Source organism: Thunnus maccoyii, chromosome 24 (assembly GCF_910596095.1).
Source record: "Thunnus maccoyii chromosome 24, fThuMac1.1, whole genome shotgun sequence".
In the NCBI taxonomy this organism is placed as follows: Eukaryota; Metazoa; Chordata; class Actinopteri; order Scombriformes; family Scombridae; genus Thunnus; species Thunnus maccoyii.
This window is the reverse complement of record NC_056556.1, coordinates 12399645-12417231: the sequence shown is the minus strand read 5'-3', so window position 1 is coordinate 12417231 and position 17587 is coordinate 12399645. Positions and strand designations below refer to the sequence as shown.

General features: G+C 41.3%; 1 protein-coding gene across 2 annotated transcripts in view; it reads left to right on the top strand.

Annotated features, from left to right (window-relative positions):
- LOC121892167 (lysine-specific demethylase 6A-like) overlaps positions 1-17587 on the top strand; it is a 35863-nt gene extending 18276 nt beyond the window's left edge. Inside the window, exons 13-30 of one of the 2 annotated variants that reach the window (XM_042405035.1) lie at positions 598-735; positions 3000-3131; positions 3300-3371; positions 3488-3595; positions 4596-4976; positions 5372-6258; positions 8764-8893; positions 9187-9292; positions 12378-12583; positions 12743-12804; positions 13138-13212; positions 13343-13491; positions 13609-13723; positions 13837-14024; positions 14529-14670; positions 14764-14890; positions 15594-15764; positions 16331-17587. In XM_042405035.1, the coding sequence (XP_042260969.1) occupies positions 598-735; positions 3000-3131; positions 3300-3371; positions 3488-3595; positions 4596-4976; positions 5372-6258; positions 8764-8893; positions 9187-9292; positions 12378-12583; positions 12743-12804; positions 13138-13212; positions 13343-13491; positions 13609-13723; positions 13837-14024; positions 14529-14670; positions 14764-14890; positions 15594-15764; positions 16331-16360 (3219 nt within the window). In that variant the 3' untranslated portion in view covers positions 16361-17587. The remainder of the gene's footprint in view (positions 1-597; positions 736-2999; positions 3132-3299; positions 3372-3487; positions 3596-4595; positions 4977-5371; positions 6259-8763; positions 8894-9186; positions 9293-12377; positions 12584-12742; positions 12805-13137; positions 13213-13342; positions 13492-13608; positions 13724-13836; positions 14025-14528; positions 14671-14763; positions 14891-15593; positions 15765-16330) is intronic. The other variant, XM_042405036.1, reaches the window with a different exon arrangement.

The following is a 17587-nucleotide window of genomic DNA, read 5'->3' as shown; positions in this document are numbered from 1 at the left end:
GGAAATTCACATTGCAGCACCCACTGGGAATAATGGGAATCATTTTCCCTATTGTGATGTTTATTTATCCCTTTGAAACATGTTGATTCACAAAGCTAATGATAGCTGGCTCAAAGTCACCCCTTTTTTCACAGATTTAACATCTGGGGTTCCAAAAATCCCCAAATCTCATGTGTTTATTTATTCATCAATATTTTGTCCAAGCTTTTTCTAAAAGCAATGTCATTTTCCTTTACATATGCATGAAGGAATGTTACATTTTCACCAGTTATGTTAGCATATTGTCATGGCATTAAGACAAGCACAGTGGCTTGTTTTAATGGACTGTGTTTGACTGACTGTGTTTGAGATTATTGTTGCTGAGTGTCATTCAAGTAATACATAAGTCTATTAGCCAGACCATGCAGCCATAAGAATTTAAAGGCATAAATTAGCATTACACTGTCAGTTTCCAACTTAGCTTCACTTGTGTTATAACCTCTACCTATTTACCATTGCTGATCATTTCCTTGTTTTGAGGTCATCGTTTTTTTTTTTAAAAAAAGCCTTGTGTTTTATTATTTTTTTGTTTTTTCACGTCGTTTTCCATTCCCCTAGGCTCAGTTGAGTAACCCCCAGCTCAGTAGCCTACAGGGTAAAAGTAAAATGCTCCCTCTTATTGAGGAGGCATGGAGTCTACCAATCCCAGCTGAGCTAACCTCCAGGCAGGGAGGCCTGAGCAGTGCACCACAGCAGGTGAGAGACCAGATAGAGCAACTTACACTTCCCCTCCCTCCCCTCCCTCTGACTGAGTGTACACTCAGACACATAGGCACTCAAACACATAATCCTAATGTACACACAGACTTACCTACAGGTCACAAGCGCATGCACTGTTGTACATACTGATGGGTAACACTTGAGCTTAACCCCACCTTCCACAGTGTGTGTGTACGAGTGTGTGTGTGAATGCAGATGTCTAAAGAAGCCAAAAACATGCGATTTTAAAAAATACTCCCACATAAATTGCATTTCTTTCCTCCTCCGCAACATGAATGCTTTTTGGAGATTGGAGGCCTTGACTTCATTGTAAGCACACAGTTTCTGCTCTACAGTAACAGTAATTGAATAACAAGTCAGTACGTTATTTCAAATGCCCAGGCATGGCTGCTTTATGGCATCTGTTTTTGAAAGAGTAGGGGTCCAGCCAAGTGTTACCCAGTCCTGCACTCCCTTTCTTCTCCACAGCACAGTAGTCACTCGGCTTCACCCATCACACTCAGTTCAAGTCAAACAAAAAAAAAAAAAATGAATCAACAAAGCACTTGTGCAGGCTTTTGGTAATTCTTTACCACTCAATTTCCCCTTCTATTAATCCTGTTTTTAATCTAATGTGGAATTCAGGATTACCACCCCCTCTACAGTTCATTGACAAATCCAGTTTTAGGTGGCAAACTTGTTGAACCTGCACCACACTTGTTGTTTCCTCTTAATCTGCTTTGGTTTCCACTGGGAGAATTTGCCTTTCTGAAGAGATTAAAGTGATCTAATTCTAAATCAAGTGGCTGTGTTTGTAATTCTCACACTCATTGACGTTTGACCTTTTGGCTTTTGACCCTGCCCACAATGTGATCGGTGAGGTCGTGCTGCCGTAGAGTAAATCCAGGCTTCCCATTGGCTCTGTCCATCTTCCTCCCCCTTCAGTAGTTGACCTTAGATGTCCCGCAGCTGCTCACAAAGCCCCAGCAACGCCCCCTAGTGTTTCATTACCACTTATTCATTTATGCCCATCATACAGTAGATGCCTGTAGTTCTATTGTGTCCATGTTTGTATGATCATTGTTGTATTATTGACTTAGTGTTTGAATATGTTGATCCATCAACTTTGAGTTGGTGAGAGTCAATTCAGTGTAAGACTTATTCCAGTGTGAAGGTGTTTAGAACGGGGACATTTAGGATGGATAGATTTCAATGGGTCAGATGTGACTTCATGTCTTGATTTATTTACATATAATACTTGATATATAACAAAATACATGTGAAACATTTTTGGCTTTTTAGGGTCTTGTGGTCTCTCCAGTGATTTTTTTTTTTTTTTTTTGCTCATTTTTGTAGTGCAACATGTATGAATAACATTGAAAGTATTTGCTTCCTGTTTTTTTTTAAAGTTGCACAGATTATATAAGTTCTGGTGTCTATATTCCACCCTCTCAGGAAACATTTTCAAACAGAATAAGAAAGACTACCGAGGATTTGAAAAATGTAGTTGCTGATTATTCAAGGCCTCTACAATGAAACAAAACCAGCTAATGCTACTTCTATTTGAAAACAACAGTACAGTTTTGTTGGACTAAATTTCTGGGTAGTCACATCTGGCTCATAGGCTCCCTCAGAGGTAATGGTAAGGCTGTCAGTGTGTGGAATGTGTTGTAACCTTTTGCTTTAAAGGTTGACTTATGCTTTTGTACCCTTGAACAGCCGCAACTGCCTTATATTGTCTAAAAGTGCAATACAGTGGAATACTGTTAGATACCGATGTTAAGAGTCATTATAACAGTATTAATTTTGAGCACTGCAGGTGTTGATAAGAAACGATAGCGGTGAATTTTCACCAGCATTCCTCTTAACAGGAGAAATGCCTCGAGGCTGTTGTCGCCCTACGAAGCAACACTTTCAGATACACAGGAATGTTTTACTCTACAAGTCCTGCTTGTTTGTTCAAGTGCCAACACAGAATCACAGTTTTGCTCTCCTTTTTTTCTGTTTTCCTTATTCTCCATCCCCTGCTTCGCTTTTCCCTCTGACCTCTTCCTCTCGCCTTATTTTTGTTTTCTCCGTTTTGTCTTGTCGTGATTGTTTTTTTTTTTTTACCGCTTTGCTCCCTCACTTGCTTCATTCTCTTGATCTTTTCCAACCCCTTCTGTCGTCCACGACCTTTTGTTAATGTCCTTCCATTTACGCCTCTGTCCTTTTCCTCCTCACGTTCCTTTTGCTTCCCTTCGCCATCCCCTCCCCTCCAGGCTTGTAAGCCCAATCACAGTGCAGAGGGCGGAGGTTCAGGTCAGTCTCTGCCCCCTCACGTGGGCTCACTGGGCCAAGCAGAGGACCAGTCCTGCCCAGCCAAGAGGAGGAGAGCTTCCAGCCCTACCAAGGTAAATATTTATTAGTACTCAGACACTTTTGACCAATTTGTTGTGCTTGTTAATAGATGTAATCAACAAATCTCTTCCCAAAGAGAAAGTTGCTGTCATGTATTCAAATCTGTATTGTATCCTTAGAAAAGTTTTTACACCTTACATATGTATTATTTTTGTCTTCAGGGTGATTCATGGGCCAGTAATCCAGCACAGCAGCAAGTACCCAACTGGTATCTTTCCCCACAGAAACTCCAGGTTTGTAATATCTTTTATCTAATTTTTAAAAAAATTTATTTATGTCATCTGAGCAGAGGCCACATCCATCTTCCACTCTTACATCATTTATGGGTTTTGTTGCTGTCTCCCTTCAGTTGTTGGAACAGTTGCGGAGTAACCGGGCCAGCCTGAAGCCCCCACAGCTTCAGATGTTGGAGCAGATGGAGGCTCAGCTCGCCATGATGCAGCAGCACCAGAACCAGGTAAAAAACTATAGAGTTTCTCACACACACACGCACACACACAATATGCGTTAAACACATGCACACATGCTTCTAGGCTGCTCACCACCGGTCAGGTGTTCTCCAGAAGAGTACTGCATGTCCTCTTGTGTTTGCTGTCTTATCACATGGATCATAGTTCTTTGATAATTATTAAAGTTTTGATCACAAAAAGGTAACTTGTTTTGGCACAAAAATATTCAGCTGAGCTTCATAGAGTCTTCATCTAACATTCACTCTATTCCTCCCTTTAAGGTTCAAACAAAACAGTTCATATGTCACAAACACTATGTGTGATGCATCAGGATATATTTATCCTCAGAAGTACCCACTGTCATCTTCATACATGATGCACAAACATACCCATGGATAATTGGACAGAAAATCAGTATGAATAATTCATGGTCAGAACCTTTAATCATTTACGATCAATTTATTGAGCTGTACAGAACATGAATATTTTAGATGCTGACCTATGTATTTTTTACATATACACGTATGCATGAAGATCTATGCATTAGTCTGCCAGGCAATGACTGTAATATAGTGACACTCACACAAGTCATGATTCCATAAATATGTGTATTAAGTAGTTGAATGCTTAAACCATGATGTTGTAATGAATATCCTCATTAATCCAGAAAGTGTAATCACTGCATCATTTATCATCCCACAGTAGTAATCACACCTGACTTTGGCTACTCATACCTTTTCATTGTTTGTTGTGGCATGTGTAGGCGTTAGAACGGTGTGGTTTGGCACATAATACAATACAAGTAAGTGCAGGAAAGCTGAAAACATTGACTGGTAAGAATGTTGAGTGTGAATAAAGCGTGTTTTGTCTGGCTGACTCTGAATTGTTTTTGGCGGCAGAGCTCACCCATCTGGTTCCTCAACTACGTTTAAACAAACATAATAAATCACTTACAGATTTTAATTTCAAACTGTGGTGTTACATGGTTGTCATCTTTTCCATTTACAGATGCGACAGAATGCATCTGGAGGTCAGGTGCGCCCCTCTCTTCCCAATGGCCCCACTACCAACTCCCTCCCCTCCCCTAACCCCAGCCTCCACCCCACCCGGCCCCATCTGGGACCCCACCGGCCCCTGTGCCCGCCTCAACCGCTGGCCAACGGACCCGTGGGCCCGGGGACACACGGACACTCGGATGCCCCCCCTGTGGGTGATAGTAACAGTAGTAGTAATAATCAGCCAGGGCCCACGGCCACAGGACCCAACGGAGACGTGCCTTACCTGCAACCTGCCGGCAGCGGCAATGCAGCACTGCTACCTCACACCTGCACAAGCACGCTAACACAGGATGCCACGCCGCACCAGGCCCTGCACTTAAACTCCACTCAGGTAAGTCCTCACTCACTGCTTGTTCTTTTTTTTTTTTTTCGTTTTCATTTTCAGTGCCAGTGACAGAGCATCATCATATCCTTAAAATTGCAACTCCCTCAGGCAAGTTCTTTCTTGCTCAGCAAAGAAATGGATATGGATATAATTCTCTTTTATCCTACTGGCCTACTTGGCTCTGTTGTCTGTCTGTCAAAAACCATTGAGAAAATCCATCAAATGGTTTCATGAACAAGTTGTGAAATTCCTCTCATGAGACTTCTATAAATTAAAAGGATGCAGGAATTCTTACAGATTCCTAATCTCTCAATTTATTTTATCTTAGATCGACACAAGGAGCATCATCGGGTGTATATTCTCTTCTTGTACTCTTAACCGTTTCTCTCTTCTTCTCTCAGGGGCTTCAGAAGGGGTCTGTTCCGCATGCGACGGGCTCCAATAGTGAGGGAACCCTCTCTCACCCCCAGAATCCCAACTCCATCGCCCCTCTGCACCCCAACAATCAGGTTGGACATTCCACTAACGCCCCATCGCCACAGCAGCAGGCTCACAACCACCTCCCATCCCCTCCTTCCCTCCCCCACTCCTCTACCTCAGGTGGAGCAGCACCTGGTGCGTCCGCTACCAAAGATAGCAACACCGCAGCCGCCCTGGTCACGGCAGCCGCAGCCCTCGGTAACGGGGGTTCCGAGGGCAAGACGCCATCGCCACTGCCATCAGCTGATGGGAAAACGGCGCAGGCAGACAGCCTAGCCAATCACGTCCACTCGGGGGATGGCGGCAAGTTGGCAGAAGGCGGTGAGAAGCCGAGCCTTAGCGCTGACAATCCTAGACTATCTGCCCTGCTGGCGGGGGGGAAGGGCCCTGAGGTGGGTGAGGGAAAGACAGAAGGGACTGCATCCACATCTTCCACCACGTCCGAGCCCCACAAGAAAATCAACAACATCCACCCGGCTGTCCTGCCCTCTACCCCCCATGCACAGGGCAGCTCAGCTGCCTCCTCACCTATCTCTGCCATATCCACCGCTACACCATCACCCAAATCCTCAGAACACACCCAAACAGGCGCCCACAGTCCCGCCACCACCAATTCTACTGCACCGGCCGTGAACGGTAACGGCAAAGGAGGTATCTCTGAGGACTCTCAAAGCCCGCTGAAGGCTGAGCCGCCCACCGTCACCAGTCTCAAAGCTACGCCTCCACATGGACATAGCTCTTCTTCCTCATCATCATCATCTTCAATATCCATCTACCCCAGCTCCACAGACGTGCTAAAGGCCTGCAGGTGAGACTTAAGTGCCGCAATGTTTTTCTTTGCAGGGTTCCTACCCAGTATGGAAAAGTATGGAAAAAATGTTTTCCCCTATTGTGTTTTCTTAAATATAAAATTGAGAATTTCTAAAAATAAATTGATTATACAAGCACAGTGTTTTTCATGGTGGTTGGAGCAGGCAGGCAGCGCAGCCAGAATGTTTACCACTGTGTGAGAAAGTGCAGGCCAGAGCGAGCTTGAGGTCGTCGAATGCAATTGCACTGGTTAGTTTACTTCCTCTTTGGGCAGAGTGTGTGTGGACTGAACAGCCACAATGGGTAAATGCAAGTTTTCCAAGGGCTGTCTCGACAATCCCAAATATAAAGCCTGGTTGGCTAAAGATTCCAAATGGGAAAAGAAAGCTAGATGCAAATTTTGTGTGAAATCGTTCGACATCTCTGACATGGGTGAGGTGGCAATTGTAAGCCATATGCAAAGACAAAAGTCATCTTGTCACAGCATCCTCTGCATTAAGAGTCACACCATTTTTGGTCCAACCCAACATGAGACCAAGACCAACCACAACAAGTAATGAACCTGCCAAAATTTTATTTACATAATAAACATCTAGCTCTTTGTACTGTCAGATATGGTCTGAAAAATCTACCAAGAAGCCTGGAAATTTGAGTCTGGAAAAATATGGAATTTTGAAATGGAAAATGTGTAGGAACCCTGTCTTTCACATCATGAGCCTGAGAACTTTTTGAGGAATTCAGTTCTTCTACCCACACTTCCACCAGAGGGACCAGGGTCTAAATTAAGTTCCAAGGAGATTGTTTTACCCCCCCAAAAGTCCCTGCTGGTAGGGTACTACTTTCCAAAAGTACAGGAGCTTTTGGGGACGGGTATTGCAGGGATGACCGTCGCTGATTGGTCAAACACATACAGCGTGGCTGCTTCAGCTTGTGTGCCACTTCTTTCATAAAACAAGTACTCATATATATATAGGATCAGTTTAGGACAAGGGTAGGACATTTCTCTTTGTTTTTTAACGTTAAAAGTGAAGTAAGGCATTGTTGTCGGCTTCCCGACTCATTTTAAAAGGGAAGGAGAGTGCAAGCAAGGTAAGAGCGCGAGACATCATGGCGGTCGTCGAGTGAGGAGAGGGAGCAACGGAAGAGAGAACAAAGCCTGTGAATGAGAGAAATAAAACTTTATTTTCTGATTGTTTCATTGTGGTCATGTTTTAAAGCAGAAATGACCATCACTCAACAGATCATTTACTGTGGAGACAGACACTCTTAGCTTCAGTTTTCATTTTTCTCCTCTGCTTTTCTCCTTTTCAGTAATTACATTCAACTCATGCAGCAGTAAATACAAAGAACAGGACTAATCTGTGTTGTTGTTTCGTCATGTGTTAATACTGCGTCTCTAAATGCTGCCATCATTTTTATATTCCTCGTGGGTCTAATTTGCATGATCTACCTGTTTCCTCAGATGCGCTGGAAACGCAAACAGGACTGCACTACAGGGACTGAAATTCCCTGAAATTAGTTCCTCTGGGTCCAAAGTACCTGGAACTTTTGGTGGAAACGGGGCTTTAGTGCCCTACAGATGTACTCAGGCAGTGCTCTGCCGGCCCAGTTTAATTCTTTTGGCAGGAATGATGGTTTTGGCAAGGAAATTCTGGTGTTGACAAAAGCAGGATAACACATGGTCTGGTCATAACAGAGGTTTAAGTACCACTGGATTTCCAGCATGTGGCAGTTTCTCTGAGCCACGTTGTAACATCCTGCACACTCAAGCAGGGTTTAAAAATCTACTGTAGCCTGTGTTGATAAATTCTGTCAGGAACAGGACTGAGTTTGAAAATGTGTGCAAGGTACTAATAGAAATGCTCTAGATGTGTAGAAATGGGTGGCTGCTTCAGCATTAATGCCAGCCTGAAAATGTACACACTTTACTCACTCAATGTGGTTGTGGCACGCTCCATGTGACTTTTGAAATGTCATAGTTTAAACAACACACAGTACATGTAATAAGGATGGTAAAAGAATGATTTTATTGATGAATAGAAGAATTGCAGATTAAATGTTGGCAATAACTTCCTTTTGTAGCTCTGTTAACCATGATTTTTGCTGCAATCTATGGTGTTGTAACATTATTAGTTTTTTTCTGTATATAAAATGGTGCGAATCAGAGAGGAAACAGTTGAAGTGCACGGTTTGTTAGGAAGATGTCTCCTCCCAGTGGAGTTGCAGAGTAACTACAAAACCAGAGACAAATAATTATGTAACTGTAAACAACACCGAAGGCTACTGGGTAGTCTTGTTGCCATGCAGATATTATTCAGCACATAATAACATTATATTCACTACTGCTGCTGTCATTTCTCTTTCAGTAGTGACCTGACGGATTTTATATTCTGTGTTTTATTCTATCATTTGTGGTGTTGCAGTGAGAGACATTTTCTACTACACTATCCACACTACTTCTGTTCATATCACTAAAAACATTTTCTGCATGTTGTATGTGCAGAAACCTGGGGAAGAATGGTCTTTCCAACAGTAGTATCCTCCTCGATAAGTGCCCCCCGCCCAGGCTGCCCCCTCCACCCTCACCAGCCCTGCCCAAAGACAAGCTCAACCCTCCCACACCCAGCATCTATGTGAGTATTACCCACATACTAGGTACTTCATTAATGTTAAATTAATGTTTTGAAATAACCTTGAGCAGGTAAGGTACTGCTGTGACAATCTTTGTCTAAATGTGGCCTGTTTGTGGCTAAAATCAGAAAGATTGGACTCAAATTAGGAGTATGATGAGATTTTAATGGTGAAATCAATAGAATATTTCATTTTTTTACCCAGTCAGTCTACTTCATAAAAGCAGGTGGTCATAGTATTTTAAACATCCACTATATGATAACCTTTAACTTCCTATTTCTTGTATGTGGAGCAGCTGGAGAACAAGAGGGATGCTTTCTTCCCCCCACTGCACCAGTTCTGCACAAACCCCTCCAACCCCGTCACTGTCATCAGAGGACTGGCTGGAGCACTCAAACTGGGTAAATCCTTTTTTGATAATATGTAATGCTGCATAATACCAAAGCAGAGTTAGATAATGTATGTGAATGCACTTGATCATATATTGCTGTTATATGTAACATTTCTTTGAATCCTAGACCTAAAGAAAAATTTATCTCTATTACATTCACAAATATGCATTTTTCCAAGCGTATATACTTATTTTATTTAAGAAGGGACAATGCACATTAATTAATATGAGCACTTGAGTCCATCATTTACATGTGCCAGATTTAGCCATACAGGTTAATTTCAACTGCAGTCTCTGGCAGGTTGCTGGCATATAAAAAAAAAAACACTAAACGAAAACATAGAAGAGCACATAAGCACAGACAAACAATAAAACAATGACATAACCACTACTCCAGATTATTACAGCATGTTTGCTTGTTCAGTAACCACTGTTTTATAGATTTGGAGAGAGAATTGAGAGATGTGATGTTCCTTAGTTCTGTGGGTATAGTGTTCCAGGTATGAGCTGCTCAATAGGAAAAGGCTGACTGCCCAAAGGTACTTTTTCTGTGTGGTATTTTACAATCCCCTCTGGTAGGAGCTGAGTTTTGATTTTGTTTAATGAATTCATTGAGCAGATGGGGGGGCCCAGACCATGAAAAATTTTATAGCTACACAAGTAAAATATCTGCAAATCTGCAAATTTGATCATGTTTTCCAACTTTAAGAAATCATGTTTAGTTAAAATTTTACAATGACGATATGAATTTGACTTTTTATCCAATGTTTTCAAAGCCTGCTTATAAAGTGTATCTAGTGATTGTAATGTGGTCCTACCTGTCTGTGTCTTGCTGGTAAGACTGTAGTTCATGTGTGAGAGAATCATGGCATTGATGTACAGCTATGAGGCCTCGGTAGTTAAATTGTTCCAAATGTGTCTAAAATTTGCCAAATTGAATTTGATTCTGTTCACACCTTTTTTAACTTGTGTTTCTAATGTGAGTGGTGAATCTATTATTATGCCTAAATATTTAAACTCATGCACTACTGATAGTCCTCTCCCTGCTACTATAACATCTGGGTCTGGATCTCTATTTGCAGACTTTGAAAAAAACATACATACAGTTTTGCTGACATTGAGGTGTAAATATGGGTTTGAGATATTGACCATTGAAGCTGATAGTTCTTCTGCGGCTTGCTTCTTATTTTTAGCATGTAGATATATGACCGTATCGTCAGTGTGCGTCTGACAAGTTACAGTAGGTGGACAAACTTTAGGTAGGTCATTAATATACAAACTAACTAACAGAGGACCCAAAGTTGAACCTTGAGGTACACCACATAATTATCAACAATTTGAGAGTTTTTATTGTCTATGCGAACACATTGTTTTCTGTCTGTTAAGTATGATTTTATCCATTTAATTACATAAGGTGAAAAATTAAACTTTGATAACTTGGTAATTAGAACCTCATGATTAACTGTATCAAAGGCTTTCTTTAAATCAAGGAAGACGGTCCCTACCACACCTCCCATGTCCAATTTAAACTTAACATTTTCCAGAAGAAAACTATTTTCAGTTTCAGTGGAATGATGTTTCTGAAACCCAAATTGCATAGGATGCAATGAGAAGGAAGTGGTATTCAAATGTGATATTGTCTGTTCAAAGATCAATTTTTCTGCAATTTGTGATACTGCTGGAAGGATACTGATGGGTCCGTAATTACTAATGACCATGTGTTCACCTGATTTGAACACTGGTGTAATTATTGTGGTTTTCCAGACACTTGAAAAAGGCTCCTGAATTAATGGACCAATTAACAATTTTTGAAATGGGAGGAATGAGTGCCTCCTTATAGGTTTTGATAAATAGTGTCCATCTCTTAAACATCCTTTGCCCTTGAACAATTAAGAGAGGAAATAATCATATGTATTTTGAAGTTGATCACTTCTCTAAAAGTCAGAATGGGAGCATCAGTATTCAGAGGAATGACAGAATAATTCGATCCAGGGAAATTCTGCGTTTGTTTCTTCTAATAAAATAATCTCATTGTTAGTATCACACTCCTTAAGAAAGGCATTCAACTTATCATAAAACGCATTTTTTGCAGATGGCGGTCCATAAATTCCAATCATAGTGAATGACATTTGGGCTGAGAGTGAATTTGAGACCAGTACATTCCAGGTCATTAACACACAATCATTGAATTTTCTTACAGTTTATACTGTCCTTGACATAAAATAGAGTCCCACAGAATGTGAGCGTGGTTCACTGTTCTGAGAAGTTTAAAGTGTGGTGCTTCATAATTGCAGGATTTATCTTGTGTTATAACTTGTGTAGTGATGTAGAGTTTATCCTTTGCATATGATTCGCCATGGACGGTGGCACAACGCATGGTAAGATTACCGCTGGTGATGTAATTATTGGTATTGAATCAGCTGAAAACTCACCCAATCTGGCAGCTTCAGTGATACACAGATTGCTGTTTATAGTGGTAAATTCATAGCCCAGTGTAATATCATTCAAGCCAGGATAGTAGTGCACGTTGTCTGTGAGTGCCACTGGATGATGTTGATCTGGGCCCACATCCCCCGTAGTTGGCCCAGGATTTAAGTGCACATCCCCCCCAAGCAGGAGTGTTACAAACAGGAAAGTTTCCACAGCAGTTTGGGAGACTTGCGTTTGGTCGTTTTGTTTTTGGAAATGGCATTTGGGATGATCGCTTTTCCATTATTAAGAACATTGCAAATTGTCGGACAGGCAAGCATATGCCTGTATATCCACAGAACAAGGGAAGCACTAGATGTTTGGGACAGGTGTTTTCATTCCCCATGCATTGATCTTGATCGAGTAGTTGCCAATTCAGTGCAGCCTTCTTTGGTCAACGCAAAGTCACAATGTAGATGACAATCAGTATAGTAATCTTGAAATGAAGCAAGTTGCTTTTGAACACGTTACCACTTGCAGTATTGTATTGCTTTTGCAGAGAAAGCTGGATGGCAGCGAAGCAGCACATGCCTTACCGCACACCGCCATCCTCCAAGTGTTTCACTGATATCGATCACAAAAAGACAAGAGCATTTTAATCGTTGTCCCTTTCTATTTCTCTGCAGACCTGGGTCTGTTCTCCACAAAGACGTTGGTAGAGGCCAACCCGGAGCACCTGGTGGAGGTTTGGACTCAGCTCTCTCAGCCCGCTGATGAGAACTGGGACCCGGCCGGCACCAAGAAAATGTGGCGTTGCGAAAGCGCTCGCGCCCACACAACCATCGCCAAATATGCCCAGTATCAGGCTGCTTCCTTCCAGGAATCCCTACGGGTCAGTTACCAACCAGTAACGCAACACTGTTAATTTCTTTTATGTGTTTGCTAGACTTCATTTATGCAAGATTTCGGTTTTGCATCAGTGTAGAGAGGTCACACAGAACATTAATTTGTAGTATACTGCTGGCTTAATGTGTTTTCTGTTTGTTTCCAGGAGGAAAATGAGAAGAAGGCACTCAAGGAGCCCTCAGACACAGAGCCAGCGTCAGCAGAGAGGTACATTTCTAAACTTATTTAGTTTAATTGTTTTGCTCCAAGATTCTAGACTCACAGTACTGAATTTGGTTTGGCTGAATTGTTTAATGTTTTTAGGACTTAATTTGAAATAACAGCACAAGCTAGACACTATCCAGCCTCATTTCTAGCATTTCAGACATAATTCCTGGCACCCCTTATCTTAATTTCTGCTATAGCCTCCAGTTTCTGCTGGTTCAGACTTTGTGAAAATTGGTTAAATTTTTTTCATTATCACTTCATTTGTCTGTGGAAGGTCGTGACCACATTAAACATACGTGGCTGAGTGTAAATTCTCTTTGTGTGTGTTTGCAGTGTTGCACGCAAAAGGAGAGGAACCTTAAAGCACATCAAGTTTGGAACCAACATCGATGTGTCGGACGAAAGGAAGTGAGTATGGACTTAATCTCATCTGCCATATCTTGAAATCTGATTTCATCTGTAACTTTCAAGACAGTTTCAGTGTAAAAGCGGTGCACTGATCCTATATTAATCCTTTGACTTGCCCACTCTCTACCAGGTGGAAACAGCAACTCCAGGAGCTCAGTAAACTGCCGGCCTTTGCTCGAGTCGTATCCGCCGGCAACCTGCTCAGCCATGTGGGTCACACCATTCTGGGTATGAACACAGTTCAGCTCTACATGAAAGTCCCTGGAAGCAGGATACCAGGTTTGTGCACTTAGACTTACTTTTTAGGACAAATTATTACTAAAATCTATTCTGTCATCTGTGCATCAGTTTTGGTGAGATTTGTGCATTGAAGAGGTTCTGTGTTTACTTCTACAGGTCACCAGGAGCACAATAACTTCTGTGCTGTCAACATCAACATTGGACCAGGAGACTGTGAATGGTTTGCAGTACCAGAGCCCTACTGGGGAGTGATGAGCAACTTCTGTGAAAAGTAAGATGAAGTGGAGTTTATACTGTAAGATTACCTCAGATTCCTTTCATCTGTTCCTCACCTCCTCTTCCCTTAATTCATTTCCATTACTTCTTTCCCTTCCTCACCACCAGGAACAACATCAACTTCCTGATGGGCTCGTGGTGGCCCAACCTGGAGGACCTGTATGAGGCCGATGTACCCGTTTATCGGTTCATCCAGCGTCCAGGCGACCTGGTGTGGCTCAACACAGGCACTGTCCACTGGGTCCAGGCTATCGGCTGGTGCAACAACATCGCCTGGAACGTTGGACCTCTCACCGGTACGCCTGGGATTTTACAATATGTTCTTCTTAAAAAGCAAGCAATTCATTCTGTTGTGAACACTAGAACCTATCTTTGTCTTTGACCACTTTAGGCAAATCTTTGCTTATACATGTACTACTTGTATTTACCGAGCAAAAGACAGCCAAAACTCACAACTGTCAAACATGAATTGCCTCTAATATGGTGACCTTTGTCATGATGTTTGAAATGCTTTTAGAGAGCTTTCTAGCTGATTACTGACCTTTTTAGCTGATTACTCAGCTGATTACACCATGATTTTATTTCCAGATGCATTTCAGAAGCATTTTTCAGTCTGTATGACTGAAGAAATAGACTTTCATAATAACCAGTGCACCTGTTTACAAGATGTCTTTTTTTTTTTTTTATACTGCCGTGCTGCTGACGTCCTTCAGATCATATAAACATTACCTGTTTGCATGTAAAGTTGTGTATATTTTCCCACTGTGCAGATAAACTTAAATCTTAACCTGCTTTTTCAGCCCACCAGTACAAGCTGGCTGTGGAGCGTTACGAGTGGAACAAGCTCCAGAGTGTTAAGTCCATGGTTCCCATGGTGCACCTCTCCTGGAACATGGCACGCAACATCAAAGTGTCCGATCACAAGCTGTTTGAGATGATCAAGTGAGTCACCGAATCCTTCACTCTCAACTCTCAGCATGGTAAGTTCGTTTGCATTTAATTTTTTCATCTGACATCTCTTTTGGTTCTGCACAGATACTGCTTGCTGCGGACGTTGAAGCAGTGCCAGTGGGTGAAGGAGGCCTTGGCGACAGCCGGCAAGGAAACGGTGCTGAGACCGAGAACCAGGGACGAGCCGGCCCACTACTGCACCATCTGTGAGGTCAGTAAGCACATCAGGAACATGTCAGAATCAGGGGTGTGAATTTTTGCAGGATTTCACATTTCTGGATAAGCAGCTCACACTTATTTCTAATGGAAGATAGTGTGTATGTGTTCCTGCTCACATTCTGAATAATACCCAACACCCTACATGTTGGATTAGAACCAAACATATTAAGATAAAACTGATGTTGTTTTTCCAAACACGTGTGTGTTAATTTATGATTAAATAATAGAGAAAAAATGACATTTATGACAGTTCACCACACAGCTGTGACTTTGTCATATTGACCTTTGGTTCAGTATATCCAAGTATAGTCGCAAAAAAATGAATTTGGAAAGGTGAAATGCACAGATATATGTGTGTAAATCTGAGAATGAGTATGCAAATGTTTTATTTGAATGCAGGGCTTTCAGCTGTTTAGTAGAAATGCGTCCATATCCCATTAAAATCACCACGTCTGATATCATAGTGTCCTCGCATTTGTTGTATTATTCACTGTCTGTGGAGCAGCTCCAGCAGTTGTCTTTAGATGACATCATCACTGCAGTCTGTCTCTCTGCTGTTGAGCTTCATTCAGATTCACAAATCAAACCTCAGCTATATAACAGAAATGACAGGGGCATTCTGTGTTAGTATGGATTTTTCTATAAATTGAAATCATTCAGACAGTAATGTGTGTTTGTGTGTGCATGCTCTGCAGGTGGAGGTGTTCAACCTGCTGTTTGTGCGCCGCGAGCTCCTGTCCAAGAAGCAGTACGTGGTCCACTGCCAGGACTGTGCCAGGAAAGGCAGCGCCACGCTGGACGACTTTGTGGTGCTGGAACAGCACAGGATGGAGGACCTGATGCAGGTCTACGACCAGTTCACATTAGTAAGTCACCAGACTGAGATGGACTCAAAGCACTAATTTCTTCCCTCAGACTGAAAGACAACTCTGTAATACTGGTCTACTTGAATTTTAAGTGTAAATGTTTAGGAAGTTTTTCACTCCAACCAAACATAAACAAGTGATTGACTGAATTGTTTTGTATTTATTTGAGAGGTAAAAAAAAATCTTGTTTTCACTTTATGACATGATGACTTAATGGTTTCCTATTCCTGCTTTTAAGCTACCTTCCTATTTAACAGAAACCTCAAACAAGAATACAGGGATGTTTATAGAATAAAAAAGCTTGTAAGGTGACTGGTGATGGCTCTGGTTTTTCTTTAAATTACATTAGAACAATAATTTTGTTGTTGCTTTGTACATTTATTGAAATAGTTCATCATACCTGCAGTATGGCAAATATATGGGTTTAGATGTGCAGGAGCTAGTAAGTGATAGGAAATACTTGAAATTACACCACTTGTATGTGTACTATTGACATGCTGACTGCAGTGGCTTCAAGCTGATGAATTAAACAACCTGCCTAATCTTTTTGTCATCTTTCTCCCTAGGCCCCTCCTATTCACTCATCTTCATCTTGACATTAGGTGACGCCTCTTTTTTTCTTCTGCTGTGGAACCATGAAGCCCATTACAGGAACTTGTATTAAGATAAAAAAGAACAAACATCTACATACACGGACCATTTCTGATATTCAGGAAAGCCAAGGCCGTCTCACCATCACCCCTCCCATATGGCTGGTCTCCATAGCGACGGCTGGAGGCTGAGGCTGTGTCTGTCTATGCAACCTGTTTGAAGTGCTGGGCCTGGCCCTTCCAGAGGGGGGCGCCACCGAGCTCATTAACAGGACTGTTTCTCTCTCTTCTCCCCTCCCCCCCTCCCAGCCCCCTCTAGTGACAATGGTTCAGCCCTGTTTTAATGGAGGACTTAATCAAAAACGGTTGGGAACAGGGGGATGGAGGGGGGAGGAGTGGCATTCTTAATGTGTGATAAAATGTTTTGTAGATACTTGTTAACTGTCACAACTGGCAACACCACCCGTAAAAGACTACTGACTTGACAACCTTTCTCCCTCTCTCTCCCCTTTTTCTCTTTTCTTATTCTGGTAACAGGATGAAATGTTGGCTTCGACTTTTGATTTATAGAATTCCCCCAAATTTTCTTCAGTTTTTCCCTTTAAAGAGCACTAGCCTAACTGGTCTTTTTCTATGGTAGATGGTAATTTTAAGACTCTTTGGACAGCAAAATCTCCCAAAAAAAAATTGTAATGTGAAGAGTTTAGGTGATTTTCTTTCTTTCCTTTTTTTTCTTCTTTTATTTTCTTTTTTCTTTTTCTTTTTTTTTTTTTTTTACAGCTTTTATGTTTTATCTTTGTCTTGTTCTTTTCAAAACTATGACGTTTTGTTTGTTTCTTAGGTAAAAAAAAAAAAAAAAAAAGGAAAAAACTTAGTAAAAAAAAAAAACTTACTAGCCAAGTCACAAAGAAAATGGGTTGCACATAGACTTATGGAATAAAGTTTAATTTGTGATTTTGTTTCGTTATGTTTCTAATCTTGATGTAAATTTACACTATTTATAAATACATATTTATTGCTTGAAAATATTTGTTGATGGAATGCTGTTATTTTTTCCAGAGTACCTGCCATTAAATTTGAAGGAGTTTTGTCATTTTAACACAACTCCTCTTACATTTTCTATATATAAATAAAATTGCTTAGCAAGCATTGTACAGAAACGGACATTTAAAATTGTTTTATTGTTTGAAGAATGTTTTATGATGAGTCAATAAACACAAAGTTGTCAAATTA